The following is an 18,352-nucleotide window of genomic DNA, read 5'->3' as shown; positions in this document are numbered from 1 at the left end:
TCTGTGCCAGCAGAGTGTTGTGGAATGGCGTGGTGATGTCCGTTACAGGGACAAGGTTGGTGAGCAGGCCACTTGGTGTGGTGTGGTTGCCATGCAGGGAGCAGGTGATGTTGGCCATATTGTGCCAGGTGAGGCTGGCTAGGTAGCATTGAAAACCTGTGAAACAAAGTTATGCCATTCCACCATAGCCATGCGTGATGAGGTAGATATGTTAGCAGATTCATGGTCAAACCTCACTGTTGGTATGGAGAAGTCCAAACGTGAAGGAATAATATGGTCCTTGTCGGTGGTGAACAATGGGAACCGAAGCACTCGAAATAAAGGTGATAAAAACTTGCAGTTTTGTAATGTTGCTAACGGTTGTCGAGTCACCTCTGTGGTTATTCATGCAGTTAAGGTAACGTATGGCATTAATAACATACATTTCAATGGAACTACATTTATTAAACACTGAATAACAAGACGCAATACAGCAAAAAACATGAGTGTTACAGCATGTGAGAAATCCAGCATTGGGCAGCTCCAAAGAAAGTCACTCACAGATAAAACATGCTTTTCACTTATCAATAATCACCACAAATTCTTGAAATTGTGTGCATGTTCACTTATTACAATGTCCTCTTATTCGCCTCGGTATCCACCATTTCCTGAATTCATTATCTAGCTATGCACTGTATGGAGGAATAAATACTGTCCAAGAATTCATGCACTACGAATATGTTTTACCTGACTCTGAATTTATAAACTGAATTGTACAACTTACATATTACCTCCGTCACTGATCATCCTTTTCGGTTGTCATAGCTTCTTTCGTTTGTTGTTGTTTTTTTTTAATAAATTTCTCATCATTTATCTTTGAGGTCGAATACATGAAAAAGAAATATGTACAGGTTAAATTTTATTTAAATAAATTGTAGTTAATTATTATTTCACATTAATTCAGTATAAAATGCTCAATCCAAAGGTTCAGAGGTTGGTCCTGGAGCATCATACCATGTCTCAAATAATTTGATCTTCTCTGCAAATTGTTGAAGAAATCTTTTGGTTACTTTTTTCAATATGCTGCCTTTCTTTGTCCTTTTTAAACATAAGTAAAATAACTGAACAGTCTGATAATCTTGCAGTCCACACCAACTGATCTTAAGACACTTTATTTATTTTAGCAAATATGTTACAAGAATGTGAATGTGAGTGTGCCACTCTTTGCATCCGCTCAGCTTCACAACTCCCAGGAAAAGACAAATTATGCCTGACTTTCTTCATTTATTTTAAGACAATAGAAAACTAGATGAAATAAAGATAAAATTTCTCAAGTGAGTGACTAATCGATTATGAAGAATACGTGATAAGAAAAATAAGATTAAAATGATAGATAAAACCACAAAACTGAACAGAAAGATTTATGTCACAACCAGAAGGTGTGATATATTGCAAATGGATCAACTGCTCATGTCAAGGTTATGATTTTCTGATTTTATAATGTAAAAGAACACCTCTATCCACTGTTCTCCCTTGATGCACATTTTCTCTCTCCTGCTAAACATACTTTTCCAATGTTCTGATCAGATCTTGTTCTCTTCTTCATCCAGTTTCCTTGCCATATGGTTTGTATCCTTCTGAACAGCTTCACAAAATTTACCCTTTGCATTCTTCTGCAGGTACATACTCCAGTCCCATTAAGTCTAAGACCTTCTTCATCAGACAGCTGCTTGTGAAATGAACTGATTCATATACCAAATGATGTGCACCACTTTTGGTGCTTCTGTGCCAATAAAGATCAGTTTCTATCACTGATATGTACAAAACAAAGTTACTTATTTAAAGTGATAGTGTCATAAGTCAGTTGACAAGGATGCACTGATTTTGAGTTCTCATTCATGTGGAAATTATTAGTGAGCGAATCAAGCACCATAAAGAGAAAATGTGATGCACATTTTCTTACACATTATCAAAGTAAAAATGGTTAAGCCAGCATTTTCTTCCTACAGAATTATTGTGAATGATCCTATAGGAACAGTTCCTAAATGTGCACCTAAGTGTTCTGTAACACTCAGGCTGTGTTGTGTGAAGGCACTTTGTTCTTTTAAGTAATAAGTAAAATTTATAGTCTTCTTTTGCTCTTTAGGTGTAGCTGACCTATAATAATATTGAAATTACCTATGTCTTGTGTAGCTTGCTTCATTTATGGACTAAGAAGTGATACTGTGGAATTATAATTGTGTGCAATTTGTGCTTCCTCCTATATCAATATTTTTAAACTTAAATCAGTGGGTGGTGGACTCCAATCTGTCAAGGGGCACAAGTTTTCCATTCCTCATTTCTTTGAATTTACAAAATTGATAACTTCAGCTAGCATTTTATAAAGATTTTGCTGTTCTGTCCTGCTGGAGCATTATGTCAACCCAAATGAAAGTGCAATAGTCCATCTTTGACATGGTAACAGTACCAGTTCTTCTAATGAGGTACCTACTAATTGTTGCTACAACACCAATCGTAGATGGTGCCAAATATTCATGCACAGGTCACCCAATTCTTGCATATTGTTGGCAAATGGGTTATGAACTCTAACTGGCATTCTTCATCCATACAATACTGATATAGTCTATATCTTTCATGAGAGCTTTCAAACCCAAGTGAATGTACTCCTTCGATTGTACTGTGGAAATGCAATCAGTCAACAAAGAAGACTGCTTACTAAACACTTTGGCATTTCATAGTAGGATATTGTTCATGTGTGTAGGACACATGCTCAATAGAACTGACAGGGGTACTGAATATATTAAAAGACAGGCAGCACGAATGGTCACAGGTTTGTTTCACTCACAGGAAAGTGTCAGGGAAATGCTGAAAACCTGAATTGACAGACGCTTGAAGATGGACACCAGTTACACTGCAAAAGCCTATTGACAAAGTTGCAAGAATGAGTATTAAGGGAAGAATCTACAAGAATATACTTCAACTCTCACATCGAAACACAAAAATATACTTCGACTCTCCAATGGAGACAGCACAGCCAAGGTTAGGCTGATTACAGTGCACACAGAGGCATTTAAGCAGTCATTCTTCCCATCCTCTATACATGATTTCAACAGAAACATTTAACATGTGGTACAATGTAAGCACATTCTCCCATGCACTTCCCAGTGTTTTGCAGAGTATATCTGTAGATATACAGTTATAAGTGGCTGGTGTATGTTTAGTGGTGTATGTGTTGAGTAGGCAGTTCATTAGTAGGCAGTGTTTTCTGGCCTGACCACTGACATTATGTAACAGAAAACATGATTCAATTGTAGAGCAATTCTTTCTAATTATTCTAATGTTGAATCACAGTATCAGTTCAACAAGCACGCATGTTATAAATGTCTACAGTGGATACGTTGTCCAACAATAGTTATTTTGATGACACTCATTTTCAAGTGGATGGTTTGTCACACTCTACCTTTTGTCACAATCATTAAAATCAGCAGTTTTATCCTTTTTTCTGTACAATGAGTCAAACTGTTGATTCTCCTATGTTGCAAAAGTCTGTAACTTAATTTTTGTAACATATCACACTTCTTGTAAAAATTAAAAAAAAAATGCATTTCATAATGAACAAAGTGATTGCAATCTGATGAGGAATTGGAAGACCATAATGAAGAGTCACAGAAATGGACAAAATGTATTTTTTTTTTTTTTTTGTTTAGTGACATCACATGGACAGTTTTACAGAATTTTCTGTGGCACCATAATATACTAAGTTATTGAAACTGATATTATGTTTTGTGCTGTCAAATGCTTTTAACAAAACACAGCATATACTGCTAGTCTGCAATTCTGTAATTTAGTGCCCAGTGTATGTGAATTCTCACTTTATGTATAAGTAACCTTTGCAACATCAAAACTAGACATTTTCCTGGTTTATATTTGTTGATATTTCTGTTATCTAACTTATATAGAGGCTTCACTTTTGCATATTGAAACTTGCCAGGAAATGTTCAGAGTTTATGTGTAATAACGTTTCAAGTTATATGTTTGATTAAATATTTTAAAGAGGATGCTTTTTTTTATGAAAAAAGACTTTCTTTGCAGAAACTGGACAGATAAATAATTGACTTTGAAGAGCAGTGTCCACTGTTTTGAAACTTCTTCACTTATTAATGTTGTGTGGTGGTAACGGACTCTAACATGGAACTATGTCTTTCACAGGCAATGCTCTTGCCAATTCAGGGAATGCTCAAGCAGCTGCAATTCTGCCAGAACTTCTCACTCAATTTCAAGATTTCACTGAAACATTTCTTACTGGACTAGCATTCCTTGAAGAAATGATAGCTCAAATAAAATGGCTTAGTGACATCCCAGACATTATTTCTAAAATGAATCTTTCACTCTGCAGTAGAGCATATACTTTCTAGCTGATGAAAACTGTGTGTTAGGCCAGAAACCTTAAATTTCCAAGCTCTGGTCTGGCACACTGTTTCAATCTTCCAGGAAGTTTCAAAACCGCAAACACTTTATTGCAGACTGAAAGGTTAATTCTGGAAACAAACCCTAGGTTGTGGCTAAGTCTCTTTGGGTCAGGCAACAACCAAGTAGGCACACTTTTCAGTGGTGTCGCTTTGGACAGCCATGTACCCTTTTTTTTTTTTTTCTGGCACACCTTTTCCTGAGTGTGTATCAATGATTATCCAATACACTGCACTCCAAATCAGTCGAGGATCATAGTGTTGGTAGGTGAAATTTGGTTTAAGATAAAAAGTTGTAGCAGACATATTTTGTTATGGTGAACACATTATTGGGCATTACATTTCCCTGAAGGGCCATGCCAATGCCTGTGGTATATGAGTATATCTTTAGATGGACATAGAGACATCCCTTTCTTTTTGTGTGAACAGTGACTGTGCAAACCTGTACAAGTGACATCCGTGATGATAATATGCATCCTCATGCTAATGCAATAAGTGATGAATGCATCCTATTAAATCACAATGCTCTGTCACCCTGGGATCATTTCAGAGACAACAACATTCCATAGCTTACATTTGGGGTATGTCATTCGTCCAACTTGATGTCCCAACCCGAATCCCATAAAGCATATTTATGAAACTCATGAGCCTTTTCTTAAGACCCTTGCTGTGCTGAGAGAAACTTTGCAAGGAGGTTGAAAGTCACTTCCTGAGGAGCTCACCAACTCTCTCAGTAACCACATTACCTATAACTGCATGTATTGTATTCCTGCTTGAGGTGGTAATTAGAGTCTGTATTGATGCTGCTTCCTCTATATCATTGTGTGTGTTTCACTGGTATTCTAACATGGAGCATATATTGTTTTATGCCAGCTTTTCAGGTTTATGCTTTGCTCAAATTTCAATACATTTAACAAACAATGTTTCGAGTTATTATTTTTTGTGTATTACTATGATTTGTGAAAACCAGTATATTTCAATACGACTAAAGTTGAGTGCAATTTTGTATTATATTTCAATGAAAAGTTACGTATCTTTAATTATTTGTTTTGCCATCCTTTAGCTCATAAATATATTTTCCAACGATGGACAGAAGATAATGGATATGGCTTTGTTTGTACCAATGATAATTGGAGGGCCAATTGTAATAATTTGTGGCGTGAGTTACATATTGTGGCTGTTGGGTCCGTGGGCAGTCCTTGGTATGACATCATTCTTGTTGTTTTATCCACTTCAGGTGAGCTATGAATTTTATTGTTTTACTGCGTAGCCTCAAGATTACAGGTTTTTAATCAGTACAATAATTATACATAACTATTAACTGTAAATAAAGATTGTAAGAGTTTATTTATTTATTTATTTTTAAGTTCCATGGTTCCTTGACATGAGTGTACTGCTAGGGTGTAGGATGTGTCAGATTATTACAATAATAATCCTATGTAAATGGTCATGAGACGTATAATCTAAATCATATATAAACAGATACTTGAGGACAAAAAGAAAAATATGTATGGAAGAAAAAGTTCTATTTGCCCATTGACAGTAAATTGATATACACCTCCCAAGGTTATAATTCAGTAGCTTTTTGAGTCCAATAAAAAGTAAGGAAGAAATAATGGTTTACCGAACAGTATAAAGGACAGACATGATGGCTGCTCAGGAACCAAGATTGAAGGAAATACAACAGTAAAGTATGAGGCTGTGTCCCTTTGTAGCTGGTATCAATCATTTCACCTTCGCATACCTACTGTACCAGCCAATACTCTTGATTGTATGTTTTACACGCTCTAGTCTTTGACTACTTCTAATTACCATAGCACAACTTTGATCAGTGGATCACCTTTTCCTCTGTGTATTCTCTAGTACTTTATCTGCCCACTCAGTTTTTAAAATTTTTCTCCAGCCCACAACTCAGATGCTTCCAGAGCCCTGTGAGTCTAATTTTCCTTACAAATGCACTCTTGGCATGTTAGGTATCCTCCAAGTTACCTGCTCTTCAGTTTAGAGATGTTCCCGCAATCCAACAATTTCTCAACAATAATGCAATTTCATTTCCCATTTCGCATTCTCTATAAGGCTATTACATCTAACTCTTCCCCTCTGCAAGTGCTGAATCATGCCCCTAGGATTTTGTTGTCATTATTGCTGAAATTCTGTTTGCATTCATATACTTAATGCACTAAAATAAATACCCCCCCCCCCCCCACCCCTTCTGGTCCCTCTGTGCCATCTGTATACATGGTATCCTTTGGAAAAAACTTCCCTGTCCCCATATCCGCTGCCAGCCAGGAATCTACAGCTACCACAATAACAGCCTCAGTTCCTCCAATTAATGTACAAAATTCTGTTTCGTTCCCGATTGTGTTCCTGCAGTTTACCAGGAGACACATCAGTGTCCTTTTAGATGCTCTCTCATGTGAGATATATTCTGACTCCTTTTATTGTACCCCTTTTTCCTCACAATCATTTAAATTTTCAGCCCCTTCACTGAATGTCTGTTTCTTTTTTGTAATTGCATTTACATTTGTAAAATTGTTACTACAATATGTATATTGCATTCTATTTGTGAAGGTGCTAAGCACTTATCAGTAATGAACTTACTTAGGTCTATGAACACTGCACTCACAGCTTATATATCTGCCACTCACTATATATCCAGATACCATGTCCTTAATATGCTATCTATCTGTAATTTTTTCAGGCTTAGTCTACAGTTCATTAACAATAAATTATGGCCAGGAGCTTCATCTACCCACAGAAATGTTCTGCAGCTTAAAATCTGGTTGCAAGATCTCTGTGAGACCATTACATAATCCATTTGAAATCTTTTGGTGTCTCCAGATCTCTTCCGTATATACAACCTCCCTTCATGATTTGTAAACCACGTGTTAGCAGTTATTAAATTGTGATTTCTGCAAAATACTGTCACGTGATTTCCCCATTCATTCCTTTCCACCAATCCATGCTCTCCTACCAGTTTTCCTTTCCTTACTTTTCCTATCATTGGCTTCCAATCTCCCATCACAATTAAACTTTCACCTCCCTTAAAGATCTGAATAATTTCTTTTAAGTCATCATAAATTCTTTCAATCTCTTTAGTACCTGCAGAGCTAGCTCATGTATGGACTTGTACTACTGTGACAGGTCTTGGCTTTATATCTGTCTTGGCTTCCAGAATGCATTCACTACCCTGTTAATTCCTGTTGCCTTATTTATTAGTAGACTTTCTCCTGCAATACCCTGTTTCATTTTGTATTTATAACCCTGTATTCATCTGATGAAAAATTTTTCTCTTCTTGCCACCAGTCCCTTCTTTTAGTCAAGTTGTGCCACAAATTCCTGTTTTACTCTGATCTATTCAGTACCTCCTCATTATTCATTCAATATATCCATAAAATCTGCAGCATCCTTCTATACCACCACATTTCAAAACCTTCTTCTGTCTTCTTGGGTAATTTTTTTTCTTCTATAGACTCCAGACAAATACCTTAACAAAAGACTTGCTATTACATAAAATTATATTAGATGTTAACAAATTCCTCTTTTTTAGAAATGCATTTCTTGCTGTTACCAGCCTCTGCTTCTGCATCCTCAGTTATTTTGCTGCCAAGATTGAAAATGTGATCTACTAATTTTAATGCCTCATTTCCTAATCTAATTGCCTCAGCATTGCCTGATTTAATTCGACTATGTTCCATTACCCTTGTTTTGCTTTTGTTAATGTTCATCTTATAATCTCTTCCAAGGACACTGTCCATTCTGTTCAGCTGCTCTTCCAAGTCCTTTGTCACCTCTGTCAGTATCCCAATGTCACCAGCAAATGTCATTTTTTAAATTTCTCCTGCCTGACCTTTAATTACTTTTCCAGTTTTCTCCCGTATAGACTGAATAAAAACAGGCATAAGTTACAACACTGTCTAACTCCATTCCCAAATATTGCTTCCCTTTCATGACCTTCAACTCTTATAATGAAGTCTGGTTTCTTCTTCACTTGAAAAAATTAAAAAAATTGTGAGACAAGACTGTTGGCCTGTTCTCACTTTCAGGAGACAACATTTTAACTATTGCTAGTAGAAACACATAAAAGTACACACACTATCCTAGCTGTCAGAGATATTAGTTTTTTCCTTGGGAAAGAGAGATGTTTGGGTTGGGGTAGGTTAAAAAGAAAGTGCAGGTCACTCAGACCCCAGGATGAGAGGTGGATCCTCAAGAATCTCCTCACTGTGGATCTAAGGAACAAAAAAAGGAGTGATCAAAAAATTTCCATTTGAAGGCCATACAGTGGAGAATCAGGATGCCAGTCAGGCAAAACTGCCGTGAGCACTGAGGAAATTATCACACTGATGCACAAGGCTAAAGATACCCATTTGGTAAAACACAATGTCCTGCTGTGTGAAGAAGTCTGTAACTGCCTGCTGCACATTGTCATCCAACATGAATCAATTATTCATTCAAGACCTTTTTTAAGGGACCAAAGGTGTGATGATTGCATGGGGAGAGATCAGACCTGTAGGGTGGGTGCTTGTGAGTCTCCAGCTTGAGTTGGTGTAACTTCTGTGTTACAACATTTGTGATGTGGGTTCATCTTGTGTTTAATCGTGACCAATGTGGAAAGTGGAATAGCATTCTCCAGTGGTGGTTTTCAATAGACATGGTGTCCCATACACATTTTTCATCCTCTGATGGTTTTCTACATGTGTTTATCCTCCAGCAGCTAAGAAAAGAAAATCAGCATGTTCATCATTTTTGGATGCATCTGGTAATAACCTCGCCATAGTTCATGTTTCCGCATATAATTTATATGCAACTAGCTGAAAAAGAACCACATCCCTTGATCTTTGTTTTCTGAGAACATTCTAGATCACTCAAGGACATTCAAGAAGATTGTAAAAATGGACACATGCAAAAATCGTAAAAATTATTTCATACTCAAAGATAGTCTTGAAGGATCAAAAATATTCTTTAAGTAAAAAAAATACTCTTTAAGTACTCCTATATCCATTTAAGTATTTCGCAATAGCCTAATTTGAAATGAAGTACTCTGTCACTTGTTTATTCATTTCTTTATAGAACATCAAGAACATACTAAAACATCTGAGAACTTACTTATGAATAATAGTGTGCTACATTGCTATGTAAGTTGTTTATGTTTTAGCTCATTCTCAATGAGCCCATTTCAGCAAATTGCCACCATCAAGTGCTCTGTAAATACATAGATAAGTGATGGTCTTAATATAATGGTTTCATAATTATACATGGAAAACAAGTAACATCTGATATACAGCTCCACTGTACACCTGGGAGAAAGTAATAATTCCAAAACAGATAGGACATGACATCAACGATGTTACTTGTAAGGTAAAACACCTAATGACGTTTTATAAATTTTCAGATCATAGTTACAACCCCATTATATTAAGACCATCAAAAATGGGCTCATTTTGAATGAGATAATACATAAACAACTTACATAGTAGTGTAGCTGACTATTATTCATAAATAATCATGTCATTAAAAGACACATTTTGCACTGTGGGCCCCAAAGAACAAAAAAACATCTGAGAACATTCCACAACATTTATAAATATTTATAAAAGGAAAATTCTGGAACCTTCTAGATCATTTTTTAACCTCCTGTAGCATTCCATAACATTCTCAAACCTTTCAAAAAATTCTGTAACATTCTGGAACACTCTCCAATGCTCTCAAACATTTAAAATGCACATTCTGGCCAGTCTCGGCCATTTTGGTGCTTAGTTCTCAGCTGCTTCACTGACTTCCCATAAGAAGTCCATGCCTCTTTTGACACCCATGTCTTTGAAACCAACCCCTCGCAGTTCCAAACCGAAACCTGCATCATAGAAGGGGCTTGGAGGGCTTCCACACTATATAACCTTCATGGGGCTGTGGGTGTAGATTGCAGAGTTATAGTGGCACACACAAGCAAACCACTCTTTTTATTATATGCGTGCCAAGACAAAAAAAGCGATGAACCACAAAGGAGTTATCCAAAAAGAATGGCAATTTGTAGATGTGATGTACATATACAGACAAAAAAAGGATTACAATTCCAGAAAAACTGGATATTTTATTCAAGAGAAGGAACTTCAAAATTGAAGAAGTCATTAATGTATTGGTTCACCACTGGCCCTTACACAAGCAGTTACTTGGCATGACATTGATTGATAGAGTTGTTGGATGTCCTCCTGAGGGATGTCATGCCACGTTCTGTACAAATGGCATGTTAGATCATCAAAATCCCAGAATGGTTGAAGGGCCGTACCCATAATGCTCCAAACATTCTCAATTGGGGAGAAATATAGCTAAATTACTGGCCAAGGTAGGATTTGGCAAGCATGAAGACAAGCACAGTAGAAACTCTCACTTTGTGCTGGTGGGCATTATCTTGCTCAAATGTAAGACCAGGATGGATTGCCATGAAGAACAACAAACGGGCATAGAATACTGTCGATGTACCACTGTGCTGTAAGGGTGCAGAAGATGACAACCAAACGGGTCCTATTATGAAAAGAAATGGCACCACCAATCATTACTTCTGGCTGTCAGGCTGTATGGTGGGCAATAGTCAGATTGGTATCCCATTGCTTTCTGTGGCATCTCCAGAGCCTGAAAACCTGTTGACTAGAGTGGAATTATTGTCAGTGATAAGTCCGGCTTCAAACTGAGTGCTGACGACCAGTGAAGATGTTTTTAGAGATGCACTGGACAGTGGTTGTATACCAAACTGACTGTTGCAAGCTATACGGCCCAACAACCAGGAGTGATGGTCTAGGGTGTCGTTTCTTTTCATAGCAGTGGTCATTTGGCTGTCATTCATAACACCCTTGCAGCACAGTGGAATACTGATGATATTCTACACCCTTTTTTGTTGCTGTTTGTGGCGAGCTGTCCTTGTCTTACATTTCAGCAAGATAATGTCTGCCCACCCACAGCGAAATTTTCTGCTGCTTGTCTTCATGCTTGCCAAACTCTACCTTGGACGGGAAGGTTGTCAGATCTCTCCCCAGTTGAGAATGTTTGGAGTATTATGAGTAGGGCCCCCAACAATCTCAGGATTTTGATGATGTAACGCACAAGTTGAACAGAATTTGGCATAATATCCCTTAGGAGGACATCCAACAACTCTGTCAGGCAATATCAAGCTGAGTAACTGCTTCGATAGTGGCCATCTTACACTGAATGTTTTTGGAATTAACTGTGGAACACATGCAGGTGCTCTTACTTTGTGATATATGGCATGTAACCACTCGTCAGCCTTATAGATTGGTTTTTGTAACTCAAAATACCTTCATTTGTACACAACATCCACTACCTCTGTAGCTAAAACTTGTGTGTGCCTGAACTACTCAGAAACTTCGCAAGCTTCACCCAGTAGTGTACATTAAGAAATCCACATCTGCCGTGTCGTGACATAGGTGGGAGAGGAAGAAAAGGAGTTACTGGTCAGTCTGCGCTCCGGAGCGGTACAGAGCAGAAGGCAGAAGCATAATTCACATTGAAGGCATTTGATTGTTTTCTTCTATCTGAGCCAACACTGGTACAGGCATTTACTAGAAATGCAGGTGGTGAGACTTGGTAGGGAACTGGTTGTGGAGACTCCTGGACAAACAGTGTTTTGAAATAGTTGTTTATTCCAGACAGGACTAACTAATACACTGGAGGCTAGTTCTAGGGTTAGAAAAAGCGTGAGTAATACTATTACAAAAGAAGACAGTGTAGAAGTCCAAGGAGTGGATGCTAACCACAGTAGCAAACACTAGCAGCATCTTAAGGCAACAACTAAGTTGCAAAACAAAATACAATAAACGTGACAGTGTTCACTGAGGCACTCCAAGTGAGAGAGCAGACTTACATGGAGCTTGACCAAGGCTGGAGTTGATGGATGTGGATTCGGCACCCAGATTGTCTGACTGAGAACTCCGCAAAAAAGCAGAATCTAGGGGTTTTAAAGAGTCACATCGGGGCACTGTTTTTCCCACTTAAAGCCACCCAGCCAATCCCGCAGGTCTCTTGCAGGCCCCTGCCAGTCACAGTTTAGTTAGGTCCCATCTACTGCTCCTAAAGTGGGGATGTTAATGCTGTTGCACTAACTAAGTCTGTATTTGGTATCAACATTGTTCAGCTGAAAGGTAAACGTAACTGCTCTGCCAAATAAGGCTTGCAACATTATTGTTATACGTCATTTAGCCCAGCCCCTTGGGCTCCCCGGAGTAGCGACTGCTAGGTCAACAGTTTTTTGGCGTTTTTGCTCTCTTTGTAACCCTTGTGAGCCTACTGATGTTGATGTTCTCAGGGCTGGTATCAAGCTGGCTTTATCGCTAATACGTGCCTTTTGGTTACAAAGTTCTACAATGGCAACATATCAGTGTCTAGATGACATATGAAGTTACGTGTTAATTCCTTGAAGAGTGGCTAGCACCCTGGGACCATGTCTGAGGGCATCTGCATTTTCGCAAGGCTCTCCCCTTACAGTTTACTTCATGTAACAATATCTCTCCTAGTTTCGTCTGCCCTCAGCATCGTCTCTGCTTCCGCGCCTTGGAGCGCCTGTCCTCCTTTCTCACAGCTTCAAGAAAACACTAGAGTAGCAAGGAATAATCAGTATATTACACATTTAATATTGTTGCAGAATTGACCGTGCCTTAGGTTTAATCTTTACAAAAAGCTCCAAACTTGAAGACTACAGTTATTCCTGAGGGTGAAAGCAAAAATTATAATTTGTGCCTCCATATCATGAGGGGGGAGGGTAGAGGTGGGCAGGAGGGGGGGGGAGGGGACAGAAGCAGCCACCTTACCTATCTAGGCAGCCATTTTGAGTACAAAAATCTTTTAATGTTAAAATTTGTGCATCATGGTCTGAAAGCCATTCACCCTTTTACTAACGGAGTGCCCATCTGGCAACAAAGAATGAATAAAACTATTATCTGTGGTTGTGCTACTGTTCCCCTGGACCCTGGCTAGAAAAAGCACAGTCTGCATCAGCTCATATGGATTTAGGAGATCTTCCAACATCCTTTTTCTTGCTGCACAACGACATACAAAATTATTGTTGAAGTCACCACATGAAACTAATTTTTGGTACTTCCTAAAAAAAGTGAACCAAGATATCTCTCTAATTTGAACATAAATGCACTGATGTCAAAGTTAGGGGACCTATAAACAACAACAATTTGAAGTTTAGTTTCACAAAATTCAACTGCCTCTGTACAATATTCAGTGCATTCTGTTCAGTGCAGTGCAGTGGCATGATACGTCTACAGACTGAAATGGAATACTGTTTTCTACGTATGTGGCCACTCCCCCACTCCACAAAAAAAGCTCCTTGAAAGCAGCCAGCTACTCTGTATCCTGTAAAGGAAGCCTCTGAATTGTCAGATTATTTAATTTGTTCTCTGATATACCAGTAAAGTCAGAGTCAACATCTATAAGCAGTTCACCAACTTTATCTCTAATACCTCTTATATTTTGATAAAATGTGCTAATTCCTTCTCTACGTGGATACCTGACCTCCTCTGGAGGTGACTCCTTTGTTAGAGGGAGTTCCTTTAAGCAGAGATACCTATCAGCTGACGTCAATCTAAAAAAGGTGCTGCTCTAACACCAAATACTATAGGAATTTTTCCATGAGTGATCCCACCAACGTGCACTACACTGTCACATATAAGCTTTGCCAGCCTTCCCTTCCCATACCTATTGAGGTGCAGGCCATGCCTAGTGAAACCAGATCTACTGATAAATTCAGCTGACATCGCTGCGATGTAAGCTGTGCCCTCTTCCATCGGTGCTATCTCCAGCTCCACGTTAACACACTTAACAGAAACATTAAGATGAGGTCAATCATGACGCTGAAACAGTTGCACAAAGTGGCACCAGTTTGAGTAGCTATCTTTACCATGTCACCACGTACATCATACTCCCCATCCCTATCAAGACTATTTCCTGCCGCACCCACAATCACTAACAAATCTTCTTTTGGAAAATCGTACATAACTCTCCTGTGTTAACAGTCACTTGAGCCAATCCTGCACTAGGCTTCATGATGCTGGTGAAGCAGTACCCACTTCCCAACACTTCCTGCAACTACCATGTGAACTACCTAACAGTAGAACTTTCTTCTTTCTGTTAGAATTTACAACTGACTTAGTCCCCCTAATTGCTGTGAACTGCTGCATGTTTCCTACACCCACAGCTACAAGAGGCTCCTCTCCACTCAACTCTGACAGTTGGTCGAATCTATTGGTTATATGCAAAGTACAACTATCTGAATATGTCCTCCTCCTAGCTGCCTGCTTACCAACTGCCAGCTCCCACACCCCAGTGCCCTTCACCCTCCTCAACCTGTCTAGTTCCTCTTTTGCACATTGTAACTGCACCTGAAGGGCACAGATCTCATGCTCCTGCTCCCATATCAACTAATTTCTGCTACAAATACTGCATTTCCACAAGAGGATCTTGCTAGAATGCCCACTGGCTTCCTCACTGCACCCCCCCCCCCCCCTCACCCCCTCCCCCTTTGAAAATACTTTGTACAAATCTCACACCATAACCACCTATTCACAAACCTACAACAACTACTGTTAATGCATACAGTCCATTGCCCACTGGCCACATTTGATTTTCATCTGTAGATCTGAAATTCAAACATTGTCCACTGTTCACCTTCATGTGAAGATGAACAAGCAAGATTGAGCATGTCATTGTCAGGGATCTGATGTGACTCCAGACACACCTGAAGTGTCACAATTATCACCCTAAGGACTCTAAAGCTGTTCCAGTCTATGGCAGAAACCTGGCCCCTATCAACCATAGCCAACATAGCTTCTAGATGTTTGCAGACAGTGACCATCTTCCCTTGCCTGTGCTTAAAACAAACACAGTCTCTAGGCATATTTCATTATGAACTATCAAGGTATATGAATGATTCTAAAGAATGAAGAGCACCTAATAAAGGGAGTAAAATTAATGCTTTTCACAAACCAAAGTAAGTGCTGCACTTGACATTCCCTACTGAGGAAGCTAATGCACTATGATTTTCATACGTGCCTAACTCAATAATAGCACCTCATGATTTTTTACAAACTTACGGTAATCAGTTACTGTGAGAAAAGGTTGTTTACAGTTAGTCTGCTATATTTAGCTACGTTCATGCTTCCGTCACTGATGAACTTTGTAGTTATTGTTCCAAAATGCAATGATGTTGCATGCTACATCACTGAAAAGGATTGGCATTTGACTAGCTGTGTGGTGGAGGCACCCTGAGGCATATCAGAGACTACTGTAAAATCAGATCTGCTTGAACATTTGGCAGTGGAAATGGTCTCTTCCTGGTGCAACTCACACAGTTTGATTGAAACTCAAAACTTGTTCGTTTCAATTAATATAAGGAAATGCCTAGAAATATCAACCAAGAAAATGCAAAATATGTATATGACATTAAAACAAGAGACAAAAATTTAATATATTCATGTAAGTTGAAAATTAAGTAGCAATCAGTTGTTGGAAGTTCCAAGATGAATTGAAACCAACAAAAGTGTTTCACTCATGAAGTATTTCCAAGACAATGACCCCTTCCTTCTTTGGCTACACTGCATATATCATAACTATTGCTGTAGAGAATCAAAGAACAGTTAATTCTGTATTGCATCCAAGAATGTGTCTCTAGATATTGATAAAATCAGGAAAAAAACCTGAAAATATCAAATAATTCTTCAACATGACATATTCAACTGTTGTTCAGCATGTCAAACAATTGAGACCTCACTTTCTTCTGGTGTATACAATGTTCAAATAACTTACTGGACTGCAGCAAGATGATGACATCGACAGCTGCAGTTATTTCAACAGGACCTAAGTATGTCATATTTTTCTTTGCACAATGTTTCCTTGCTCTAGGTGTGCCTTGAAAATGACAGGGTGTGCACCTGATGAAATATCAGTGATTATCGGTCATCACACAGCTGCATTTCTGTAAATTATTGGAACATATCAAACAGTTGATTATTTAATGGAAAAAAAACATTGATTTAATGTCTCATAGCCTTTCTTCATCTGACTTATCATCTAACAACTACTTTTCATTTCATTTCATTTATTTATTCATCCAGAAATCCTGTTGTGTTATTACACATAGATGTAGGGTAAGTTACGTTTAACATGCTTTGATAAATAAATATACTTATTTTGTAGGTATTCAGTTACATGCATAAGTATAGACATTCTTAAGATATACATTTATATAAATTATATGCTGTACATAGTGAATCATAACTTTTTTGGTATGTTACATACAGTCATCAGATAATGATTACAGAGTAACACTATTTACTTTGTGTTATTATAAATGCAGATGAGCCATAACAAGGAACAGTTATATCTGTGAATAGAGTCAAATAAGTCAGTTGAAAGTAATATTTTAACATATGCAGTAAAATACATTACAAAAATTGTTTTAGATTACTATTCATAAATTCTTCCACTGAATAGAAGCAGTGCTTCTGTAGGATTGACTTTATTTTGGATATGAATCCTTTCTGGCAAGACCTGACATTTTCAGGTAGCTCCTTGTACAGAATACTCCCCTGTGCCTTACACTACGGTGCCATTTATGTAGCTGTTGATCAGCTATATACACTCCTGGAAATGGAAAAAAGAACACATTGACACCGGTGTGTCAGACCCACCATACTTGCTCCGGACACTGTGAGAGGGCTGTACAAGCAATGATCACACGCACGGCACAGCGGACACACCAGGAACCGCGGTGTTGGCCGTCGAATGGCGCTAGCTGCGCAGCATTTGTGCACCGCCGCCGTCAGTGTCAGCCAGTTTGGCTGTGGCATACGGAGCTCCATCGCAGTCTTTAACACTGGTAGCATGCCGCGACAGCGTGGACGTGAACTATATGTGCAGTTGACGGACTTTGAGCGAGGGCGTATAGTGGGCATGCGGGAGGCCGGGTGGACATACCGCCGAATTGCTCAACACGTGGGGCGTGAGGTCTCCACAGTACATCAATGTTGTCACCAGTGGTCGGCGGAAGGTGCACGTGCCCATCGACCTGGGACCGGACCGCAGCGACGCACGGATCCACGCCGAGACCGTAGGATCCTACGCAGTGCCGTAGGGGACCGCATCGCCACTTCCCAGCAAATTAGGGACACTGTTGCTCCTGGGGTATCGGCGAGGACCATTCGCAACCGTCTCCATGAAGCTGGGCTACGGTCCCGCACACTGTTAGGCCGTCTTCCGCTCACGCCCCAACATCGTGCCTCCAGTGGTGTCGCGACAGGTGTGAATGGAGGGACGAATGGAGACGTGTCGTCTTCAGCGATGAGAGTCGCTTCTGCCTTGGTGCCAATGATGGTCGTATGCGTATTTGGCGCCGTGCAGGTGAGCGCCACAATCAGGACTGCATACGACCGAGGCACACAGGCCAACACCCGGCATCATGGTGTGGGGAGCGATCTCCTACACTGGCCGTACACCACTGGTGATCGTCGAGGAGACACTGAATAGTGCACGGTACATCCAAACCGTCATCGAACCCATCGTTCTACCATTCCTAGACCGGCAAGGGAACTTGCTGTTCCAACAGGACAATGCACGTCCGCATGTATCCCGTGCCACCCAACGTGCTCTAGATGGTGTAAGTCAACTACCCTGGCCAGCAAGATCTCCGGATCTGTCCCCCATTGAGCATGTTTGGGACTGGATGAAGCGTCGTCTCACGCGGTCTGCACGTCCAGCACGAACGCTGGTCCAACTGAGGCGCCAGGTGGAAATGGCATGGCAAGCCGTTCCACAGGACTACATCCAGCATCTCTACGATTGTCTCCATGGGAGAATAGCAGCCTGCATTGCTGCGAAAGGTGGATATACACTGT

At 39.5% G+C, this 18,352-nt stretch overlaps 1 protein-coding gene across 4 annotated transcripts in view; it reads left to right on the top strand.

Moving 5' to 3' along the window:
• LOC124711518 (ATP-binding cassette sub-family C member 5-like) overlaps positions 1-18,352 on the top strand; it is a 538,718-nt gene that overhangs the window by 131,756 nt on the left and 388,610 nt on the right. For all 4 annotated transcript variants that reach the window (XM_047241664.1, XM_047241655.1, XM_047241649.1 and 1 more), the window contains one exon: positions 5,509-5,682. In XM_047241664.1, coding sequence (XP_047097620.1) covers positions 5,509-5,682 — 174 coding nt within the window. The remainder of the gene's footprint in view (positions 1-5,508; positions 5,683-18,352) is intronic.

Source organism: Schistocerca piceifrons, chromosome 1, assembly GCF_021461385.2.
Source record: "Schistocerca piceifrons isolate TAMUIC-IGC-003096 chromosome 1, iqSchPice1.1, whole genome shotgun sequence".
Taxonomy (NCBI): domain Eukaryota; kingdom Metazoa; phylum Arthropoda; class Insecta; order Orthoptera; family Acrididae; genus Schistocerca; species Schistocerca piceifrons.
Note: the sequence above shows the minus strand (reverse complement) of the source record. Positions and strands in the feature narration are given on the sequence as shown.